The sequence below is a fragment of the Chanos chanos genome, chromosome 9, assembly GCF_902362185.1.
Source record: "Chanos chanos chromosome 9, fChaCha1.1, whole genome shotgun sequence".
Lineage (NCBI taxonomy): Eukaryota > Metazoa > Chordata > Actinopteri > Gonorynchiformes > Chanidae > Chanos > Chanos chanos.
Window position 1 is genome coordinate 21,059,383 of NC_044503.1, and position 25,002 is coordinate 21,084,384.

Below are 25,002 nucleotides of genomic sequence, written 5' to 3' on the forward strand. Positions count from 1 at the left end.
GAGGGAGAGAGAGAGAGAAAGAGAGAAAGAGGGAGAGAGAGAGAAACAGATAGTGAGAAAGAAAGAGAGAAGAAGACAGAGAAAGAGAGAGAGGGAGAGAGAAAGAGAAAGAGAAGGAGAGGCAGGGAGAGGGAAATAGTGAGAGATAGAGAGAGAGAGAAGGGGAGCTAGAGAGTGAGGGAGGAGGAAGAGAGCAGAGAGACTCAATGAGGACACCGCGCATAACTTGTCCAAAGTAAAGGAGAAGCCAGCAGTATTGTGTCCCGTCTGAATGTGGCTTTTATGAGGAATGTTTCAAGGGACATTGCAGCCAGGGCGAGGTGCTGTTTCCATGGTGACGGCGCGGGAGCCCGCTGGACGACAGATAATGGAGTGAGAGAGAGAGAGAGACAGAGAGAGAGAGAGAGAGGAGTTTCTTTTCCCTCTGGGGGAGTTCCCTTGCTTAAGCTTCTCAGGCAATCTCTGGAAAACACAAGCAGTTCTCTGCAGTCACTTTTTTTCTTTCTTCTTTTTTTTTCTTTTTAAAGTTTGTTTGAGTTGTTGTTGTTGTTGTTTTTTTACTTTAATTCTTATTTGAAGTGGTAGGCTGCCGGAGGGCAGGAGGGTGGTGTAGATGTAAAGATGTTTCCCAAAGGCACTGTGTCAGCCCGTGACTCTTTCGTCTATCTCTCTTCAGAAGCTGCCTTGGCAAACCATGGTGGTGCCCACGAAACCACAAGTCCGGAGAATATGCAATGCTTAACGGTGAGTGACACTTTGCCTGTTATCCGCACAAATGTGTGTGTGTGCGTGTGTGTGTGTGTGTGTGTGTGTGTGGTGTGTATCTAGACAGTGACCCACGATTAGCTATACAGACCTGAAGATGATCAAATTGTAGCAAAACACTGACATCAGCTTGGACTGTGTATGAATGATTGTGATATAGATTTTGCGAGTGTGTGTTGTGCATGTGTGCATGTGAGTGTGTGTGTGTGTGTGTGTGTGTGTGTGTGTGTGTGTGTGTGTGTGTGTGTGTGTGTGCGTGTTTGTGTGTGACACTGTAAAATTAGTTGTGTCCACCCAAAGTTGACCCCTGAACACACAGATAGGGAAAATACATGCTTTGGCCAGGAGACTGAAACAGTATCCTCATTGTGTGTTTCTTAGACTGGGTATAATTTGTAACCACGTTCTGTGAATCTGCAAACTCTCTGATCTTAGAAAGCTCTGATCCTGTTGCCAGCATAAAACTTGCTAGCCCTGCCCGAAACTCAGTTTATCTTGTTAAGCAGATATGTCTCTCCTGAGAAATTCACTAAAGCTCCCTCCTCCCTCTATGAATGAAAAGATTCATGACATTGGTTCTCCATTGGTTCCCCTTCATGGTACTGTGTACCTACTTGTCTGAGAGTTGGGAAGGTTCTAGATTGTTTTCCCTCTCCCTTCCAGTTTATCTTTTTCTCACATTTTCTCTTGCACTCTCTCTCTCTCTCTCTCTCTCTCTCTCTCTCTCTCTCTCTCTCTCTCTCTCTCTCTCTCTCTCTCTCTCTGTCGCTGTATCGCTCTCAGCCTGCAGAAAATAAAAATATTCTCTCTCTTTCTCTGTCTCTCTGACTTTCCCAACTTTCTCTCAGTTCTTTTCTCCTTCTTCTGCTCCTGCTGTTTGCGGCGGAGTGCCTGTGTGCTCTGTAGTGTGGCATGTGTCTCCCTGAGGAGACGGAGACAGGAGGATAGGAAAAGTATACACGGAGCCTGAATCAGAAACTGTTGAGCACTGTTATTTTTTTCATGCTCTAATCTGTCTCTCTCTCTCTCTCTCTCTCTCTCTCTCTCTCTCTCTTTTTTTTTTCTCTCTCTGTCATCTGTTCCACTTCACTGCTGGCTTTAATCGCTGCCTCCTCTTCTCACTAAAAGGAGTTTCTGAACAAGTCCAAGGTTCCTCAAATCCCTCTTCCATAGCCTAGCTTTGATATTTTGCTTGTTTGCCATTGTGTTTAACATGCTACATGAGAGACTGGCTTTGGTTTCATTTTTTTTTTTTTTTTTGGTTTTGTTTGGAGCAGACTCTCTGCAATCGCTGTAGTAATTTGTGGTTTGAATTTCAATATCTGAGTTGGTTCTTTGTTAGTATTAATTTTTAATACTACAAAACTTTTTGCAGACTGTCTGGAGGGTTGTTTGCAAAGTTTTATTTTCTTATTTTTCACATTTCGATACTATAGGTTATAAAATTTGTGAAGCCATGTCATAAATTGTGTGTCTGTGAAATTCAGAAAAATATAGTGAATAAAAATGCAGTGGTCTCGATGAGACCAAGGTCCATCTTATTCCGATGCAGACTTATTCAAAAATGTTGAAAACATTTTCATTTTAAGATGAATGTTTTTAAATTAGGGTTGGTAGGAATTTCAGTATGCATAAAAATAAGAAAAGAGGTAGCAAAATTTTGCCTTACCCTGTGAACTATGGTTTGTTAACAAGGTATTGGAAAGAGGGACAGATCCATGACAAAGTGTCCCTCAGTGTGTGCTTATTCTCACCAGCAAACAGTGGAGAACTTACAAATGTTCAGTCACATTTAATAAACTTGTTTAGAGACAGGACAGTCCATCTGTCTCTTTGCCTCAGAGAGAGATGAGACTGGAGACCACATTGGGAACACATTTAATGTGTATAGCACAGTTTAATATCACAGTTACAGTAAGAAAACATAACTGTATATAACCATATATCACATTTACAGTGAAGGAAACATAACTGTATATAACCTTATATCACATTTCTAGTATGAGAACATTTACATATTTACATTTAAATCAATAGAACAATAAACTAATTAAGCACATTAATGACAAATAAGCTGAAGTATTATGTGTGCATATGCAAAATAGTGCTTTGGCTTTGTTTAAAACAGAACTTTCTGTAGAAGCTCTCTGGAGTTTCTATCATCTACTTTCATATCTCACTGTCACCAAAGGGTATGGATGCTACTGTATTTACACTTCCAATACCACACATTCAAGTGTCAAGTCAAGTGTGTGCGTGTGCGTGTGTGTGTATGTGTGTGTGTGTATGTGTGTGTGTGTGTGTTTGTGTGTTTTAAGGCAGTTTTAAGTTTTCTTTTGGCTTTTTAACGTTGTATATGATAGTGCAGGGCTATCTTTCAGCCACGGATAGTATTAGCCAAGGGCTAAGTTATTCTGGTTCATACTGGCCTCTCTTGTTCTAGGGCTAACGGTTTATTGCCTTTAAATTGAATTTTGACTGTAGCCCCCCAGCGCTAATCCTTCAGAGAATGCCTGTGCACATACGCGCATGGTTTGGTTTAGGTCGCTCTCTGTCCTTCGCTATACAAAGTTTCATAGCTTCCTCTGGAACCGTGGCTCAAACCACCGGCCAACTTAGCCCTGCTCTGAAACAGAGGCAGTGTTTTTGGACAGTAAACTAAACTTTACACTGATCTGGACTAAAGGTTGAGCTTTCAGACAGAAAACTAAACTTAAACGCAATATAGAGTAAAGGTCAAGCTTTCAGACAGTGAGCAAATCTTAAACCCGATCTAGAGTAACGATGGAGCTTTCAGACACTAAATTAAACTTACCCCACATTTAGAGTAAAGATAGAGCTTGCAAATGGTAAACTAAACTTAACCCTGATGAGTAAAGGTAGTGCTTTCAGATGGTAAACTGTACTCAACCCTGATGAGTAAAGGTAGTGCTTTCAGATGGTAAACTAAACTTATACCCAGTCTAGACTAAAGGCAGAGCTTTCAGATAGTAAACTAAACTTAGCCATGACCTTGGGCCTGTACCAAGAAGCAGGATTTGTGGGTTAGCAAGGTAACTTCAGGTATAACCCTGGGTTTTCAGTGTCACGACGGTGGTTCACTTTTTAGTGGGGTACATTGCCATGGTAACTTATGCTACACGCCTAACCTGCTCTGGAGCAGGTTATTTTTGAGACAACAGATCAAAATGTATAGAAGCACTGCCTACTGACCAATCAGTTCTCTTTTAAAATGGCATCACCATTCCTGGAAGATCCCATGGACCTTGGTGCACAGGATTACATGATTAATCTCATTATTATAATGGCCAAAATGTGATATCCACTAATGTAAATTGATAGGTAACAAACCATTGTCTATTGCGTTTAGCAAAGAGTTCAAACAATACATTTATTCAGTTCAACTCTCTCCAAAACAAAAAGCAACTGTAACAGCTTGTACTGCATTACAGATTTTTATATAGATCCTTATTTCCCCCTAGTGTTAAACTATAATGTTAAAATGTGTATTTTTTTCTAGTTTCCTTCTAATATCATGTGTTCCCTTCTGTACTTGCTGTGTTGTTAAAAAATAATAATAAAATACCTTAAAAAAAAAAAAAACTCGGTGCACAGATAGTGAGAGGGTCTCTTAGGAAGGCCAGTTTTCAGGGACAGAGAGAACCCTTTAGCTTTCCCTGACGAGCATCTATATGAAAGATATATTCTCTGCGGAGGGAATCTTTGTCGGCTCCTTGAGCCGTATGTCGCCAGTGCGACATGTCGAAGTTGCACACTACCAGTCCGGTTATAGTTGTATTCAGTATTTATTCTTTATTCTTCACTTGCTCCCAAGACTGTTTAACACCACCAGAGTTGCAGCTGAAAGAGTGACGCTAATGTTGATGTTCACGCGATAAGAATACTTCTAAGCAACCCGCTAATTTAATGGAATACACAATTGTGATTACAGTCAGATCTACTCGTACCTTAATGATGGGGCGTTGACATAAATAAAATAAAATAAGTGTGCTCTCAACTGTAAAAGTACATTTTAATTTTTTGTATTATCATGTAGGCAAACTTAATGAGTAAATACAGGTACTGCACTGTATAATGGGCAATGATTAACAGCCAATGAGACGCGCTGAGATTGACATGTGACCTGTATGTATATAACAATGTGACTCTAAAAGTTCTCAAAAGTTCTCTTGTTCTACGTTGATTCCAGTCGGAGCAGAACTGTTTATTCCTTCGTAACACTAACATTAATTTCGGTCTAGCATGGGGTATACACGCTAGAATCGCTGAACAATTCAACTCTGTCAACAAAAGCCTATTAATTTACGCGTTTACACAGTCGGCAATTTTTTGCCAGCTTTCCTTCCTTGCTTTGGCTGCAGCAACTGTGTTGCTTTTAGCCCGTATGACAGGTTTGAAATCCTCATATTTGTTGTTTGCTCTTCTTGAGTGAAATATGCCACTCCAAACCTCTCCGTGTTTGCGATTGGTCATCTGGTGCCAACACCGCCCCCTTTACGTAAATGCGCTAATAACTGGATTGGGAAAATCTGGATTGATTGACTTCATAAACACCGTCATGACATCGCTTATCCGAGTCTGCGGTTGTTAGGCTCTGTCAAGCCAGCCAACAAAAAGATGCCCTGAGTATGTTGAACTTGCTTCGTAGTGCAGGCCCCTGGAATAAAGGTTGAGCTTTTGGACGGTAAACCAAACTAAACCTAGATAAAGGTAGAGCTTTTGGACAGTAAACTGAACTAAACCCAGATCTAGAGTAAAGGTAGAGCTTTCGGACAATAAACTAAACTTAACCCTGATCTAGAGTAAAGGTAGAGCTTTCGGGTGATAAACTAAACTTAACCCTGATCTAGTACACACTGGAGTAATGACACACTTTTCAGTGGTGAAGCAACCCAGAGAAAGTTCAATACTTTGTAAAAAAAAAAAAAAAATGTAAAGTTAAGCAAAAATACTTGGTTCCACATAAATGTATATAAAAAATATTCACTCGCTCAATCTTCTTTCCCATCCCAGGCTACTTCAAACTTCAAATTTCCTACCACACAAAGACTTTGCTTTGAGTGTTTTGGGCCAACTCTGCCAGAGTGCCTTTTGACCTAAATAAAAGTAGTGTGAGAGCAAGTACGCCTCATGTAACATTTAAAAAGTGTTTGGACCTCCCTTGGAACATGGGGAGCTTCCCTACCCTCCGCTGCATGTTAACTTCGCTCTGTGCTGAGAGTGAATGGAACCAGAACAGGGGTCTGTGTCAGAGGTACCTGACTCATGAATATTTATGAGGCCAACACTCTGACAAGACATTTACTGGACAAGGGTTTGTCAGCTGTCATCGCAGCTTGACTTTTATCTGCTGCTGAAAGGAAAGAAATGCTTTATTTATTTATTTATTTTTCATGGTATGTTTATGGGTTTTTTTTTGTTTGTTTGTTTGTTTTGTAAGTGTCCTCTGGGAGTCCTATAGGAAAGATTTTCTAAACGAATTATAGACAACACGTCTATGATACTCGACACGTTAGCAAAAGACATTACTGTTGTTGTTACCTGACAGCTTCAGAAGGCTTTATTTATGTATTTATTTATTTTTATATTTTTTGTATTGGAAATTCAGCAGCATAGTGTGTGAGGTTTAGACAGACCAAGACCCAATCGCAGACCCCACTGGGTAAAATAAGATTTATTCAAAAGGCAAAAATCAGGAGCCAATCTCAGAAACAGTGTCCAGTCCAAGGTCTAAACCAGGAATCCAGGGAGCAAACAAATCCGAATCGTTATTCCAAAGATTGGTCAAAAGCAGAGTATAAACAAGGTCAAAACCAGATCCAAAAGGCAACCAAATCCAAAACGTAAAGCGATAACAGGTCCAGGTAACACGATCAAACTCAAATCACAGAGGGCAACTTTCACACACAGGAAACGGTCACAATCTGACAAAGAACAGACACCAGCACAGGACTTAAATACACAGAACGACTGTCTTCAAGGACAGGTGATTGGTGGAACACAATAAGGCAATAATAGAAATCAGGTGAGGGGCGGGGACAGGAGAACACAGGAACAAACAGGAGCACATGGCAATACAAGACACAAACAAAGGCACATGGCAACACAATTCTCAGAATGGCCAGCAGGGCGGCCAAAAGACAAAGTCCTGACAGGAGTACTGACATAGTGAAGCATGACAGTTTGTGATGCTGTGGACAGTTTGTCAAACTGAGGAAAGGCACAGCGTGTCACTCTGGTATTTATGTGCCAGTTTAAGTAATAACGTCTGTTCCCTAAAAGGGCACGTCTGTGTTTACTGGTACTTTGGAGTGGTGGAAGGATGAGGTGTTATGTTTGCCACCCAGTACGAGAAAATATTTCACCTCAGACGATGTTCCTGTGGCAGACTACTCATGCGATTTTGTTTATCTGTCCCGCCGCCCCTGTTTCTGAGTGTAGGCATGACTCAGTGGACTGAGTGGAAAACACAATCGTAGGGCTGGAGGGGATCTGAAGTGCTTGGAAACTTCTAGATTTTTTTTTTTTCAATTACTGTTTTTTTTTGTTTTTGTTTTTGTTTTTTTAAATGCAAATTTGAAGCTCTGTATAAACAGAGTAGTGGAATTGTAAATGTGTTATGCAAAAGTTATATAAAATGTTCTCTAAATTTAAACACTGTGAACACAAACTGCCCCCTGCTCCTTGAGACACACACACACACACACACACACACACACACACACACACACACACACAAACACATGGATACACATGCAAATACATGCACACACACACACACACACACACACACACACACACACACACACAGTTGAGGTTAGAGTCGAATTGTCTTGATTGGAGGTTGATCACACTGTTTGATGAAATACAGTAGGTTGTGATGCTAATGTGATAGAGTTATGGAAGAATGGCAAGTATTTGTGAGAGCTGCATATCTGGATTTCCATTTAACCATTCATGACATACATACAGATACAAATCATACAGATCACAACATTCATTACACATATTTATCCTGAATCATTATGATATTCTCAAATGTCATATGACACGTTATTTGTTTGTGTTCCTGTTTTTTTTCTGCTATAATGTGTCTCTGATATTTGAGATGCGAAAGACACACACACACACACACACACACACACACACACACACCACTGAGCCGTGGTTCGGATGCTCGTATGTTTTTGAGCCAAGTCTGGTGCTCGGTGAAGTGGAAACTGCTCTCGCCTTTGATTTTCCTTCTATTCGGGTCATCCAGAAAGAGGTGCTTGCTTTCAACAAGGTCCCTCACCCCACAAAAAGGCGTCCGCAACTCGCCCGACTGAAAAGACGAGCTCAAAAACTCTAATCCCTCTCTCCTTTTCTCTCTGCCAGTTTTGAAGAATGCCCCCCCCCTCTCCAGACTCTCTCTCTCTCTTTCCTCTCCCACCCTCCATCCCTCCATCCCTTCGTGAACTGAAAAACAAGAGGGCGAGGAAGTGGAGAAGGCTTTCTGAATTGAAGATTGAATAGGATGTGAAGAAAAGAAGCAGGCTTGAATAGACTTGGGGGCGAGTTTGATAGCGCTGTAGGGACAAGTCTCTCTGTACTCTCTCTGTAGCTACTGCTACCTCCCTTTCACTCTTTCTCACACATCACACATGCACACACACACACACACACACACGCACACACGCACATGCACAAGCACACGCGCACACACATGCACGCACGCGCACACACACACACACACACACACACACACACACACACACACACACAAACACACGTGTGTGCATGCACACGAGCACACACATACACGAAATTCCACTTTGTCAGTAGGGGCTTCTGTACCATAGAGGAAAGTACCAGTGAAATTGGGTTATGAACTTTTCCAACCCAACAGTCCGCCCCCCTCCCCCCCGCCCCGCATGAATGATGCCTTTCCCAAACTCATCTGCTTAAATATGAACCTTATCGTACCGTTAACGGTCATTTGTGTATTCCCTGACTTCAGTGAGTTCACTATTGACATCTCTTACTTTTAACTGAAAGGTAGCAGTTTAACAATTTCCTCGTCTTCTCAAAATTTGCCTAGACAGAGGTCAGTCTCTCCCCCTCTCTGAGGGACTGTCTCTCTGGTTTATCAGGGGCAGGCATTCTGCCTTTGGGGGTGTGGGCAGAGGGGTTGGTTGGTCAGGGGGCTGGCTCAGGGGGCCGGAGCTATGTGTCCGCATGTGTGTGTATGTGTGTGTGTGTGTGTGTGAATAGAAGAGGTTGTCACTTCCTGCCATTCTTCTCCCGAAGTGGGTTCCCATGAGTCTGTCGTACTGAACCCAGTATGCCGAAAGTGTACAACGCGAACACCAGCAGTCTCGCCTCTGTGACGCCGGCCTCTGGACACACACGCGCGCGCTCTCACACACTCGCACTCTCCTCCTGAACTCGCAAACAAACCTGCTTTGTCGCCGCTGGAGTCCTGGAGTCATGCACACTATTCACGGTCTGTGCAGAGTCTGCATCAGTCACAGGCTGCCTCAGGTCGGTGTGTTTACCTGCCGAGAGAGAAAGAGAGAGAGAGAGAGAGAGAGAGAGAGAGAGAGAGAGAGAGATGGAGGTCTGGAGAGAGAACTAGAAGAGATGAATTGCTGAATTTGTTTGTCTTGATTTGTCATGTTTTAGTCTCTTGGCCACCTGGTGTTGGATGTGTAGTTAAGTATATTCACAGTATGTCTCTCTCTATATATATTTATATATATATATATTCTTAAATGCACATCAAGTCATACACAGCCAGCAGTGTATTAGAACTGTAAGAAGACAGAATTTTTTGATGGAGATGAAAAAATCAGTGGGGTGATACTGATGGTATCAGAGCAGTAAAGAAAAGACAGAGGACGAGGATGAAAGGTGTTTGTGAAGTTGAACAAAACCGGAATGAGATGAACAGCTTGAGACAGTCATGGTTTAAGTAGAAACTGTAAGATTCATGATTATCTCAGAGTGTGGTTTTAGCTGATTGAAAAGTGATTACCGTAAAAGTCAGTGAATAATAGGAGAGAGAGAGAGAGCAGAAAAGAGGTTAGAGGTAGAGGGAGAAAAGTTAATGTGAAACTGTGAACTGAAAAGAACATGCAGTATTCTGTTATTGTGCCCCATCTGAATTGTCTGCATATGGAGAAAACTCCACAAAATATGTAAAGCACAGAAGGATAAAAGAGGGGTTCTTAAATACATGTTGAGAAACACATGCGCACACACACACACACACACACACACACACACACACACACACACACTACGGAGGACACATGAAGATAGATTAAAATAAACAGGTTGCATCTCCTGACTGATCCCAGTATGCATATCAGGCATGCTGAAAGAATTTATTGAAATGTACAAATTTTCAATGTCAGTTTCAAACGGTGGCACTAACAGTGTTTCTGGTACCTGTCACTGGTGAAATTGTCTTGTCATCTCCTAGCTGCTGGCACACATGGAAACGTTCTGAAAGCAGCTGCCATGCAAACAAGCGTGGACTTATTTGTCTTGTCAGATGTGTGAGTGGTAATAGTGCCTAGATGTTGTAGAGCTTATGTTCCATGGGAAAATAGTGGTGCCAACTCCATTGTTTTGTTAATTTTTAATTGGCAACAAATGATTCACCGAAGAAAAACTTGTGCTGGCGAGCTGTTAAACCTTTGCTGAAACTATGTTGCATTTATTGAGCAAACAATAATGGAAAGTCTGATGCTAAACGAACTGAATGGAATTCAAGGCTTGTTTTGTCCCCAGTGGAATAACTGGAGGGGGGCGGGGGGGGGGGGGGGGGGCTGTTGTTAATTAAACAGTGTGTTGTCAGACATATAAGTTAAATAAACAGGCAGATTCAAAGTTTATTGGCTATAAACAGCTCTACCTCATGATCACAGACGTTTGTTCACTCTGTAGAGAATTTATTAAGGAAAGTCGATTAATCTGTGGCCAGGTGGGGAGAGGAACTGTGCTGGCATCTTGTGGTGACAAGATATCGTGATCTTAAATGCTCTATTTAGGGCTGAAGGAAGCTAGATGAAAGTAAGTTGTCAGTTGGCGTCTTGAATGGAGGAACAGGTAGAACTGCGGTGGAGTTTTGAAGGACCCGTGGTTTAGGAACTGGACAGTGCGGTCTGGAGACCCATGAAGAGATACTGCAGGAACTGGATGCTATCTGTCGTAAAGAAATGCCCTGAAAAGAGATGAAGGAAGAAGCATGAAGAAAAGAGGATCTTATACAGGTGAAACCAAGCTTGAAACTGGTGGCTGATCATTATTGCTCCTGTGATCTGATTTTTGGTCAGAAGCGAAAATATACCATGATTCATAATGTTTGAAATAGCAGATCAGATCCCTTTATGGGCTGACTGGGGAGGGAAGGCGGATGAGTTAAACTGATTTTGTTTTCTAAATTTGTCTGTTTTATTGTGTTTCATTTTAAAGACGATGGTTTGAGCGCCCGAGGGTGACCGGGTCAATGTCAGTAAGAAATGATGAAGAAAATGGCGGAGGATGCGGTGAATCCTGTGAAACAGAGGACAGGCTGGAGGATGCCTGGACCCCGGGGTCAGATTAGCAAAGGGTGACATGTGAGGGAGATATATAACCAAAACAAAGGGTGACGTGAGGGAGATATATAACCAAAAGAAAGGGTGACATGTGAGGGAGATATATAACCAAAAGAAAGGGTGACATGTGAGGGAGATATATAACCAAAACAAAGGGTGACATGTGAGGGAGATATATAACCAAAACAAAGGGTGACATGTGAGGGAGATATATAACCAAAACAAAGGGTGACATGTGAGGGAGATACATAACCAAAACAAAGGGTGACATGTGAGGGAGATATATAACCAAAAGAAAGGGTGACATGTGAGGGAGATATATAACCAAAACAAAGCGGTTGGAGAAAATGGACTAGTGTGCTGAAGGAGATGAGTTGGCAGGGAGGAGCTTGTGTCTTATGCAAGAATGTGACTTTGTGTTCACCCATGGATGAAATGATTCAGCCCGCTTGCTGGAGACACATGGTAGCTGTGGTAATTGTAAGAAGGACGAGCCACCAAAAGCAGACGGTCAGGTTTAGAATGACAGAAGACACAGCTGTCAAGCTCTTAGCCATGAGATATGGAGACTGATCACGTGACCTCTGAGTATAGGGATAAAGTAAGAGCGGATTGAGAGAGTGTTGACCTTCTGGGCAGAGGAACAGCGTAACAGTAGTGGAAGCTTCACCATGGTAGTGAATGGGACATGGTGTAACCTGCCGACAGGTAAGGCAGACAAGCCAGGTTAACAATCACACTCTGTGCTGCCTGCTGTGGGGGGTGGGATGGGGTCTGAGAATCGAGGGAGTGGGGTAGAGACAACCAGAGTGGTGGTGTAGTAGTCAGAAAGAGAAACGCTTGTCTAGGCAGAAGCAGCAAGAGCGGCGTAAGAGATTAAAGGGTTAAAACAGGCTGAGAGGAGTCATGACCGAGAAAGGAGGGCGGGCGGCAGGTCGGAGATGGCGTAACCGGTGGTGTGGCTGGATGTGAGATGGTGTAGAGGGCAGACAGGGCTTTGGGGTGAAGCCAGGGTAGGCCACCACCCCAGACAGCCTGGTGAGGTCAGCCCATGAGGACAGAGGAGCCAGGGAAGTGTTGGTAACCGTCAGTGGGGGACTGGCTCAAACCAGAGGGGAGCTGGCACCAGAGGCAAACTGTAAATTAAGACAATGACAGGAATGATTTAATGCGAGGGTGATGACAGTGGATCCTGAGGAGGTCAGGGAGAAGAAGCCAACAGCTCTAAGACCGGGAAGCAGTCCCTGGGGGAAGAGGAAGGGAAAAAAAAACAGACGTGGAATTCTGAGAAACAGGAGGGCTGCATAGCTGACAAAGGAACCGTCACATTATCCATACAGCCTGACAAAGTTACCGTGACGATATCTCTTCTTGAAATGATTCTTCCTGGTTCTAGTAACCTTGCAAATGGCATGCGTTGGAGTGGGCAATCTTGTTGGTGGGATGAGAGAGGGGGACACCTTGAGTCTGCTGGAGATAAACTTGGATAAATTTGTCGCTTAAATCTAGGCCCTAAGAGATGTTTGCTCTTTCCACACCTGATTTGATACAACCCAGAGAGCAATCTCAAAAACGTGAAACACACAAACTCAAAAAATCTTGCTTGAATAATCTGTGTTCCTTCTTAGAAATTCTTTCAGTTGGTTGAACCTCAAAAGATGACCCTATGTTCCAAATCTGGTTGTGGTTCTCTCAGCTCCTGCTTGGATCAAACATCTTCAAGCAATGCTTCTGCAAGCGGCTTGGAATTCGTCCAAGAAAAAAAAAAGAAGAAGCAGATATTGACTCAGCAGACCCAAGTCCTGATTGCTCTCTCTTTCCTTTTTTTCTTCTCCTCTTAGAAAAGTTTGAGAATCACTCGATGACAAGGTACTGCAATCCTAGAGCTGACGTAACCTGACTTGAGGAAAAACCGGATTTGGGAAAACCGAGAAGGTTGTTTGGGATATTTTAGTTTTAATAAAATGATAGGTGTGAGAGAAGCTGTTAAAAAAAAAAAAAAAAAAAGATGGAACAAGAGACGTTACTGAGCTGGACAGGACGAATAAAGGATGCGCCTTCAGGGTTTTTTTGTTTTGTTTTGTTTTTTTTGAGCGAGACACTTCAGTGTCATGTTTAACTCAGGGGATGTAGCTGGCTGAGGGGTTGTTTCCTTTTGGGAATCCTTGCATGTTAAGACTGTCTGTTACCCTCTTCTACACTCCTCAGCTGCTGGGAGATGTTTCTGGAGGTGGAAAAGAATAGACAGTATTATTAATATCATACAAATGAATTTCCTGCTTTATCTTAAGCTTTCCTTCAAACTGTTTTTTTTTTTCTTCAGGAAAGGATTCCAAACCAACCTTCTATTTAAGCAACTGCCACCTGGTGGTTAATCTATGTGTCGATTGGTACAAAGACAAGTGGAAACTCTCTGTGAGAACGTACTGTCAAATATGTTTTTTTGGACTAATCGATTAAGGCTTGATCTGTCAGCCCTTTAGCTTTTGCTTCATGGGAATGTTTTATGACGGAATCTAAACTGACTGACAGTTTGACAGGTTTTAGGTGTTCCTCCACTCTAATGTAACCATACTTTTTTTTTTTGGTTTGTGCGTGTGTGTGTGTGTGTGTGTTTTTTTTTTTTTTCATTGTTTTGTTAATCCTGGTGAGAAAATATTTAGAGGCTGTGTTTCTTTCCTCCAGACAGGGAAATGAGGGCTGTTCTCTGAACCTCATCTGACTGATCAGCAGATTGAGTGGAAAGAGTTCTGTTTCACCACTGCGCTCTGTTGGTTTTGGCTTTTGCTGTAGCATTATTCCTAGAAATGCATGACGTTGGGGGGAAGGCAGTCTGTCTGTCCCCATCACTGTGTGTGTGTGTGTGTGTATTTGTGCACACGCGCATGTGTGTGTGTGTGTGTGCGTGTGTGTACATGCGTGCGGGCATGTGCCTTAGACTCAAAACATCACCTTTGTGTGTGTGAGTGTGTGTGTGTGTGAGTGTGGATATGCCTTAGACTCAAAACATCACCTTTGTGTGTGTGAGTGTGTGTGTGTGTGAGTGTGGATATGCCTTTGACTCAAAACGTCGCCTTTGTGTGTTTGTGTGCAAGCGTGTGTCCGTGCGTGTGTGTGTGCAAGTGTGTGTGCGTGTTTGTGTGAATAGTCCATGCTGGCTTGTGTGTCCTCTAACAGTCCTGCCCATAGCTTGTTCAGTTTGGGGTCACTGCTTAAATTTGTGCTCTTGGCACCAAAGCCACACTGAAACAGCTTAGGTTTCCTGGCAGAGGAAGACACATCAAGGCATATGGCTGAATCTGGATGGATGGTTCCCATTGTGTTTCTCTCTGCATAAAGAAAAGTCTTTGCTTTGCTTTTTAGGGCAGAGAAAGATGTCCTTATTGTGCATTGTGTGTGTGTGTGTGCCTGTTTGTGTGTGTGTAATTTTTCATGGACATTTATTTGGTTCAGAGTGTTGTGTTTAAAGGGGTCAAATGAGGGTGGAGATATGCACTATTTTGACAATAGATGCTGAGAATCCCAGTATGCTGAGCCATGAGGAATGGGAATGTTGCACAGGGAGGTACATTAAATAAAAAATATGACAGACAGTGCTCATAACAAATCACTGAAGGTGAAAGAGAGACTGAGAAATGGACCCGGGAGGTTCAGGCTCCTGACTGGCTGGTTACTTTGACAGACAGAGATGATCACTCTCTACTGTTATACCAACAATCTATAACATGCATCACAGTATGGACTGAATTCAGTGATTTGGTTATGTGTGTGTGTGTGTGTTTGTGAGGGTTGGGAGGATGTGTAGGAGGAACAGTCAGGGGTTTGTCAGACGGTCCGTCGCTCTCTGTCTTATCCTGTAGGGGGCTGTAGAGTGTGTTTATGGCTGTTTTTCATGGTCTGTCGTCTAGGTGACCATCCTTCGAGGAAAGGACGGCTACGGATTCACCATCTGCTCTGATTCTCCAGTGAGAGTGCAAGCTGTTGATCCAGGCAAGCATCGCAGTGGCCCGTATGGGCTCCAGTCTGTGTGTGTGTGTGTGTGTGTGTGTGTGTATGTGGGTGTATATGCTTGTATGTGTTCATGTGCATGACATGTATGTGTTCATGTGCATGATTGATCCTAATTGTTGTGTTTTGTTGTGTACATGTGTCTGTCACTATGCTAGTATCCTTGTATCTCTGTGTGAATGTGTGTGTGTGTGTGTGTGCGCGTGCACTCGTGTGTATATGTGTGCACGTCTGCATGTGTTTGTGTATAATTCTGAACATTTGTAGGTGTGTGAAGACTGAAAATGGCTGAAGATGTGTGTGTATCCTTGTATCTCTGTGTGAATGTGTGTGTGTGTGTGTGTTTACTCATCTCCGTCCTTGTGTCTGATCCTCAGGTGGCCCTGCAGACCAGGCAGGCCTGCAGCAGTTGGACACTCTGCTGCAGCTGAACGGACAGCCTGTGGAGCAGTGGAAGTGTGTGGACCTGGCTCATGCTATCAGGTTAGCCTGACACGCCCACCCTGGTCTCCCACGACGACCGCGTAGGCGGAGACTGCCCTTTGTCTCTATGGCAACATAGCATGGAGACAAGCCTACCCAAAACTGATTTAAAATAAGTCCATTTTTTAAAATAAATGTACTTAAATGTCATTATGAGAGCCAGGTTATGTGCTGATGCATTTAGCATTTGTTGAGAACATCCTTTCAACTGATAATAACTCCTGTCAATTATTTTAGATAACAACTGACCACAGACTTGACATACTTGGCAAAAGCTGAAAAGGAGGATGCTCCTCAAATCGTTCCCTGTCTGCTGCTGTTTTACTCTCTTTAAAGTGGTTCTCTATGGCCTCATGACTGGAGTCCTGTTTTACAGTCTCTAAATCCCTCACCAAATCTCAAAAAAATTGGCATTATGTCTCATAATTGGCTTTATGTCTTTGCTTTTTCTTAATCTGACACATACTCTCTAACTCTTACACACGAACACTCCTATTTTTAACAGGTTTATTCTCTCTCTCTCTCTCTATCAGAAACAGTCTAGACGAGATCACAGTGGTGGTGTGGAGGACAGGCCCGGCTGCCAAGCCTGCATACGAGGGTCTGATCCACCAGCCTTCCTACAAACCTACCAACTATGGCCCCACCTCACCCCCCAAACACAAACGAGAAAAGACCCCGCCTGTCCCGCCCCTGCCCGCCCATCACCACGCCAGCCGGAGGGTCCTGGTGAATGGCTCGGAGGTGTTTGCAGGCGGGGGAGGGGGTGTGGGCGGCGGCGGAGGCGGAGGCGGAGGCAGCGGTGTGGGTGTGTCGTGGGCCGGACACCGAGGAGATGAGGGGGACGGAAAAACCAGGATGCAGACCCTCCGGGGGACGCGTGTAAAAGCGTCGAACGGGGACAATTACATCATTCTGTCCCCCATCAACCCTGGAAGCCAGGTACTGGAAGGCCCCCCAATCCCAAGATCCTCTTCCTTTCCCTGGCTGTAGTGTTTGACTGGTGGCTGTGATCTGGGTTTAGGTCGTGTTTTGTGGAGAACTCTGTTGGAAGCTGTACCACAGCAGAAGTCAGATTTCGGTTAAAAAAAAAAAAAACGGAGGATTTTAGACCTGTCCCTTGAGGGCCTGTTCTCTGCAAGTCTGTGTAACCTCTTAGTTAAACCAGTTCAGAGCTAAATTACCGTGGCCACTTTTCCCACAACTCATAGCACTCTGCAGTGCTATGTAGTACTATGGACTGAAAGGTGAAATAGTATAAAATGTGTTTATGTGTTGTAAAATCATATTTAATGTTATTTGAAGGATATATCTAGGAATTGAAAAATAAAAAAGAGAGAGAGAGAGAGAGAGAGAGAGAGAGAGAGAGAGAGAGAGAACTACTGTCACTGAGAGAGAAAACTCTCAGAAAATACTGTCTGTGAATGGTGGCTTGAATCCAGGTGAGGTCATTAGGCCTTGGTCCCATCCAGCCAAACAGGTATGTTTACTGGCTCCCCAATAGGTGTCACTAATCAACCAATTACAAGAAATTAATTAAGAAAACCTGGAGTTACATTGTTCCTATAAAATTAGTGTTTTTCTTTTTTCTGTGGATGGGATATGAGAAATTGATGGGAAATTTAGGCCTGCGCTTTTCCTCTAAACATTTCATGTTCTCCACTTTGATTCGTGGAATCCAAACATTTTGCTTTGGAATATTCAGCCTAGAGAGCGCAGTTCACTTTAATTAGTTAAAGCACTTGCTTAGTTAACAACCAAAATAAATACATGAATAAATGACAGAGGTTACATGGACCATCTGAAGGTGACTGTAGACTAAGATGATTGTTAGTTGGTCTTTACTAGCAGGTTTCCATGTCTGATGACATCAGCAAATCAAACTAACTAGTGCTTTTTGCAGCTAACAGCAAGAATATTTTGCATATGCATTTTTGTATCTTCTACACAGCAACCAAGACTGGACAGTGATTGGTCAATATGTTAATAATGCTCCAGTCATAGTTGTGCTATTGATTTTTAACATACAAGCAGTATTAACATATGCAAATGACCTTTGCACAGCTGGCACACTGTGTTCACTGCATTTTCCTGTGTGCTAGGAACTGGGCCTGTGTTCAACTGATCCATCATGTAAACCACTGTTGTATGTCAGTGTATAAATAAATTGCACATAATGGTGAAAAAAAAACACCTGTTGACTTTTTGATTCTAACCTTAAGTGAGACAAAATAAATGCATTTTAATTTTCACTCACATTGCATAGCCAAAGCCATACCTCTTGCAGCTTAGGCAATGGTTAAGGTGAGGTGAACCTCTGTTGTTAAAGGTAAAGGTGAATGAAGCTCAGTTACAAAGGTTCTACACTCAATTTGCCTCTTCACTCTCTTTATGATGCAGGTCACAGACTATTTTATGCCTTCCCCTTTAGTACCTTAGACCTATCGACAAGACATCCTGATCCTTCAATGTTTTAGCAGAACGTGTACGTCCAGTATTGACTTTGTTTATATCTCTTAAAACTGGTGTAGGGTCAGCTTTGTTGAATTTAACCAAAGAGAGTGTAGGTTGAGCCTGGAGTAGGGAGAACTTTTCTGAAGAGGCCCGGAAAACAAGGGCCTCTGGGTTCAGTGAGAGAGTTTGATTTGGCAGTTGGTTCGCTGCATTGCGCGCAGTAAGAGTTAGTGGGAGAGTGAGCGAATGAGTGCATGTGTGTAAGAGTGTGTTGTTTGTGTGCGTGAGTGTGTGTATGTGTGAGTGTGTGTGTGTGTGTGTGTGTGTGTGTGTATGTGTGAGTGTGTGAGTGTGTGTGTGTGTGTGTGAGTGTGAGTGTGTGTGTGTGTGTGTGTATGTGTGAGTGTGAGTGTGTGTGTGAGTGTGAGTGTGAGTGTGTGTGTGTGAGTGTGAGTGTGTGTGTGTGTGTATGTGTGAGTGTGAGTGTATGTGTGTGAGTATGTGTGTGTGTGTGTGTGAGTGTGTATATGTGTGAGTGTGTGGGTATGTGTGTGTGTGTGTGTGTGTGTGTGTGTGTATGTGTGAGTGTGTGCCTATATACTCATGACAAGACTAAAAAGAGGAAAAGAGAGCAAGAGACGTTATCATTATCGTCCGAAATTGTTGCTCAGAACAGGAAACAGGTCAGTGAAAGCCCTGTGTGTTTTACAAAGCTGATGCACAGCCCTGCAAAACTGACCTTTTAAAACAAAACAAAACAAAAGAAAACACACATGAGATGTGGAGAGGTCACACACTGTCGCCGGGAGCACAGGCACACAGGAGGGGTTTTATTACTTGTCTATTTCCCCTCCACTGAAGCTCAGAATGGTTTACTTATGAAGGGTAGAAGACAGCCAAACTGTTTTGTATGCCTGCAGATTTTCTCATTGCAGCGTAGATTTCTCAGCCATGTGATCTAATAAAGATATGAATGTGATTTGTGGAGGGCCAAGGATGCAACCCTGATTTTCATAGCGATAAATGTAGTTTTTGGTCTACAGGCAAATAGTAGAAATCTAAACGGCTTTTTCAAGATTTCTGAAATTGATCACAGGAAATGAATGTGCTTTGAGTGGCCAGTATCAGTGTTGCTGAATCCTTGGACAAAAATATGAGGTTGTCATGCTAAAGATCATGTGGTTCAGATGAATGTCAGGTTGTTCTTACCAGCATGTAAGAACAGAGAAAAGTCAGAGACACTATAGCCACTCGGAACGGGTCTGTATTGTTTTGGGAATCCTGGTAATAGAGTCAGTATGGATGTCATGTAGAAAACAACAGGAAAATACACATAGTAACAGGAAATTGTCTTATTGCCTTGGATGGACGAGACAGTCCACAGAATGTAGTCCACAGAACTGACTGGGGTGAGATGTTTTGGTTGCTCACAGGAACTCCAGTTCATTTGTATGACAGTCTGTGTGAGTTTGTGACATTAGAGTCCATTGTCATTAGGACATTGACTCAGGCATCTTAGTACAAGAGGAACTTTATCGACCGGCATGTTTAAACTAAGATTATGTTGACTTTTTGACATCATACGTTGTGTTCAGCATTTAAATTATCTGTTAAATCTGATGGGCTTAAAAAAAAAAAAAAAAGATGGTCTTTTGATTTCTGTTGACTAATTTGGAATGGTGTTGACCAGTATGTGCTTTTGTAATCAGACACAGATTAAGCCTAAAGACTTTTTTAGTGTTTAAAGATTTAAATATGAACACATTTTTGTCCAGAAAACTCTTTGTATATCCAGATATCCTAATATTTGTATTAGATCTGTGAGATGTGCCCCTGACTTCAGTGTTGACATTTGTTTGGATGCTATGTTGTGTGTGGAGAACTTGATCTTCTCTGACTGAGTAGGAACCTGGATAGAGTAAAGTGCTCTCCCATTGGTCAATGGCCAATGATCAGCCAATCAGGAGGAACTTCCCTCTGGGCTAGGGTCCAGTCTGTAGATCTTTGCTTTTTGTGTTAGCACTTCAAAAGAGCTTGAGAAACATGATATTTCTTAAAGGAACATCATCACTGTTATTGCTGTGGGGTGATGTCCAACGGCTAAATTCTCTAATTAGTTCCTCTTTGTCATTCAATGACTATTTTGCCCTGTCTTTCCTTTTTTTGGCAGATACTGCGGCCTGTGTACCAAGACAACCACACTTCAGTAGGTAAGTCTCCTGTCTGAGATTACTGGATGTGCTGTGTTGTTCTTTGATTATTGATTATTGATTTTGCAGGACTGTAGAGATTATTGTCAGTATTGTGTCTTGGTGGTTTGAGAGTAACATTGACAATGCATGGAATGTTCTGGAAATATTTATTTGAGTTTTCACATGTATGAAGGTTGGGATCTTATTACAGTTACACTTCGCCTAAAATTTTTATATTCAGCCATAATATAACACAGAAGTTCGATATCTGTTTCATAAAACTGAGGGCAGTCAATACACTCAGTGCTGATTAATTGATGTCAGGCCTAAATGTGGTCTATTTTCTCACATTTGTAATGAATGATAAGTCTATGATTCCTATTGTGCATGCGCTGTTGGGGAGATAACGTTAACTGAGTCTGTTAATTACCTGTTAGGTTGTTGGTTGCTCTGTGCAGTCGGTGAACCTGTTAGAGATCCATTCATCGTTGTCCTTATTGAGTTAACAATGGATATATCCCTTCTTCATTTGGGAGTGAAAAATAATACAGATATTTGTTCTGTCAAGGCTAGACACACCTTACAGCTCAACCCTGAGCATGCCTTGAGTCAGCGCTGTTGGGAGAACTGGGAATGTGGGAATAAGAGGGAAGCTGTGGTGTCATTAACTGGCGTGTATCTGTTTCGTAACCAGCAGGGAGGGTGTATCCAAGTCGCCAAACCAGTGTGCCACAACCACAGAGTGGCACAGCCCAGGCCGCACCGAGTTTGTCCACCAGAACCAACTTCCTGCGCCGTTCTGCCAACAGCAAGACGTCCAAGACTCCCCAGTCAGGAAACTATCAGCAGAGCTCCAACTTCGCCAACTACCAGAACTGCACCATCGTCCGGTCTCACGTACCCCATGCCAACTACGGTACATACGTCAAAGTGGCCCCCAAGATCCTCATCTTTCCCATCTTCGTACAGGTAAAGCTATTTGTCTTGACAGACATTTTAGCCGTCTATCCATCCATCCATCCATCCATCCATTTATCCTTCCACTTTTCCTTCCATATCCATCCATCCACCCACCCACCCAAGATGGCTTGTCTTCATCTCTTTGTAAGACCCTTTATCTGATATTTTGCAGTCTCTGTTTCTTTAAACTTTAAAGTTTTTTTCCTCAGTCCTTCTCATGCCTTCAATGATTTGATTTAATCAGTTTTTGAACCCATGGACTTCCCCTTTAAAAAAGGTTGACCCAGCCACACTCAAGCTGAGAATTCAGATTAAGCAAGACCATGGTTTTAGAGGACCTGTAGAGGAAGAATGCCCCAGTCTGCATCATCTGCATTTCCTGACAGCTTCTCACCCCTCTCTCTCTCTCTCTCTCTCTCTCTCTCTCTCTCTCTCTCTCTCTCTCTCTGTCATCTCTCTCTAAGTCTACAACCTACACGTCCATAAGAGGATGTGGCTTCCCCCACGCTTTCACTAGTTTAGCCTGAGTGTAGTATTTGTTACAGATAGCCTTGCCCATCTGATCACACACATACTCACACAGACACAGAGACACTGTGGAGGTTGTTCACTTGTGATACAGCAAGTTTTAGAGTGTTAAGCTACACTTCTTATTACTGCATTTAAACATCATGGAGTTAGCATCTGTTACCATGCCGGTACTGTTTGATTTTTTTGTGCTAATTGGACAGAATACACTGTAGAGAAAGAATGAAAACTAGCTACTTTATTTATTTATTTATTTATTTTTTCCAAAGCAGAAACATGCATTGAAGATGAATTCTGATCTCCAAATTTCATTTGAGTTGATTTAATAAAATGACACTTTTCAGCTTTTGCTCTTCTTTGACTGAACTGTTCGTTATTGGTTGATGTTTCTGTTTCTGATTCTGTTCTTTTTTTCTCAGCCCTTGGACTTGTGCAACCCAACACGGACTCTTGTGATTTCTGAGGAAATGATTCTCCACGAGAGCAAGCATCTCTCCATTAAGGTGAGTAATGACACCTCAGCAAGAGAGAACTCTGTGTGCGTGTGTGTGTGTGTCAGAGGAGCGCTAAAACTCTAAAAATGATACTAACTGTATATCGGTAGCACTGTATGTTTGGTGAGTCAGTCATTTGCAGTGATGCTCAGCGATGGGCTAATGAAAACTGGTGGCTGATCAGTTGGATGTGTTTCTTTGCCCCTGCGTATGGATCAAAACCTTGGCATAGCTATTAGACCTGGTGTGTTTTAATGGCTCCTCTTTATTGGGCATGGCAATGCTGCTGACTGGGAAAATGAGAGAGAGAGAGAGAGAGAGAGAGAAAAAAGAGAGGGAAAGTGAGCAAGTGTGAGTGACAAGTGAAAAGTGAAAATATTGTAGGTGTCTGGGGTGCTGTTGGTGTTAAATGCATTGTGTCTCTCTTTCTTTATCCCTCTTATTTCCCTAGTTTCCTTTCTTTTTCCCAAAGAGCTTGTCTTTGTGAGACTGATCAGCATTCTGATACAGGTCATTTAGCTCTTGACCATTTGTCCCAGACAGATCATCATTCAGGGAACTGCCAAAATAAAAGAAACACCAGTGTAAAGATGTTGAGTGTTTGGCTTCCAGAGCAAAAGTGACCATAATAGTTTTTCTTAGCTATAGATTCTACATTCTGAAACCTAGTTAGAAAGCAGAGGTGAACCGTAAGGGTAAATTTAAAAAAAAAGAAAAAAAAAAAAGAAAAAAAAAAAAGGAAATGATCTGTGTTGCATATCTGAATTGTTACAGTGTTACGCCGGCTTGTTTCTGTTGTTTTCTGTCCATGCACTACGCATTTGAGTGGTTTTGTGTGAAAAAAATGCAACCAATCAGATATTTTTCTATGTAGTCTCTGGGAAGAATATCCTCCATCCAGGGTATTCTTTATCCTTGATAGAATGCCCTGTCCATTAAATGGAATGAGAGCATACGTTTGGATTAACAATTTGTTCAACCAGTCATATTTGGATGTGTAGTCAGTGGGCGTAATCTTTCAGATTTTTCCACGGCTCCAGGGCATTCTAGAATACCGGCTGCTCGCTTGCTCAGACACGAGACTTAGCTTAGTGCTAACTCGTGATTAATAGCCGACATCGAAAATGGCAACAGGTGGAGATGATATTGATGCAGCAGGTGGAAATGATAATTGTCACAGGAGGAGATGATATTGACGCAGCACGCGGAGATGATAATTGTTATAGGTGGAGATGATATTGACGCAGCAGACGCAGCAGGCGGAGATGATATTGATGCAGCAGATGGAGATGTTATTGTCGCAGGTGGAGATGATACTGTCACAAGTGGAGATGATATTGATGTAGCAGGTAGTATTGATATTGATGCAGCAGGTGGAGATGATATTGTTGCAGGTGGAGATGATATTGATGGAGGTGGAGATGATATTGACGCAGCAGGTGGAGATGAAATTGTTGCAGGTGGAGATGATATTGACGCAGGTACAGATGATATTGACGTATGATGATATTGGTGATGATATTGATGATGATATTGACAGCAGGTGGAGATGATATTGTCGCAGGTGGAGATGATATTGTTACAAGTGGAGATGATGTTGATGCAGGTGGGGATGATACTGATGCAGCTGGTGGAGATGATATTGTTGCAGGTGGAGATGACATTGATGCAGCAGGCGGAGATAATATTGATGCAGCAGGTGGAGATGATATTGACGCAGCAGGCGGAGATAATATTGATGCAGCAGGTGGAGATGATATTGACGCCGCTGGTGGAGATGATATTGTCGAGGATTTATTATCAGTGCTCTTTTCAATGAAAAGTAACTAGACGTAACTAGAACAACGCAATTTTCAAAGATGGAGCAGTAAAATTATATTTTGCCTAAAGTGGAAAATGGCCATGGATGCCCCGTTTTTTTTTTGGGCGGGGTGGGGTGGGGGGTATAGAAGGCCCAGTTCTGATAGGTATGATTTGCCTCTTCTGGAACGATGAAACACCATTCTTCTGAGAGAAAATATGGTGAGACAAGAGACACAGTATTTTTTTGTTGATACATAGTATACATTGTTTTCATTAGTTCAATAGTTTCATAAGTTATCTATTGCTTCAGTGACAAAGCGACAGGAAGTAATTAATTTCCAACAGTTGCTGGGCGACACTGTGCGACACAGCGCGACTAGTCGCCTGGCGACAAAATCGCTGCAACTTGCCGACAAAAGATAGTAGAGCAACATTCAACTTTATGCAAATAAGTAGTGACAGAGCCGAGCGACTGCCAATTACAGGACACATGTGTTCCTCTTATATTCTCTCTCTGTGAAACGTTTTCTTAAACTTTAGTTCCTATTTTAGCATTTGGGTTCCCAATGTTGCCTCCGCGCATGGATAGCAGCTACTTTGCGGTTCATGGAGAAACGGTAGTTTGAAGCAAGATCACACTATTTATAGGAAAATAAATTACATTAGACACGTATTTTTTTGCAGGAATGCACCTGATTTGTTCACGCA

At 42.5% G+C, this 25,002-nt stretch overlaps 1 protein-coding gene across 2 annotated transcripts in view; it reads left to right on the forward strand.

Moving 5' to 3' along the window:
• rgs3a (regulator of G protein signaling 3a) overlaps positions 1 to 25,002 on the forward strand; it is a 165,171-nt gene that overhangs the window by 26,070 nt on the left and 114,099 nt on the right. The window contains exons 1-8 of one of the 2 annotated variants that reach the window (XM_030783539.1): positions 9,256 to 9,309; positions 15,281 to 15,362; positions 15,758 to 15,863; positions 16,397 to 16,665; positions 16,696 to 16,805; positions 20,488 to 20,527; positions 21,204 to 21,478; positions 22,417 to 22,500. In XM_030783539.1, the coding sequence (XP_030639399.1) occupies positions 9,256 to 9,309; positions 15,281 to 15,362; positions 15,758 to 15,863; positions 16,397 to 16,665; positions 16,696 to 16,805; positions 20,488 to 20,527; positions 21,204 to 21,478; positions 22,417 to 22,500 (1,020 nt within the window). Of the gene's footprint in view, positions 1 to 646; positions 745 to 9,255; positions 9,310 to 15,280; positions 15,363 to 15,757; positions 15,864 to 16,396; positions 16,806 to 20,487; positions 20,528 to 21,203; positions 21,479 to 22,416; positions 22,501 to 25,002 lie in introns of those variants that run through there. The other variant, XM_030783538.1, reaches the window with a different exon arrangement.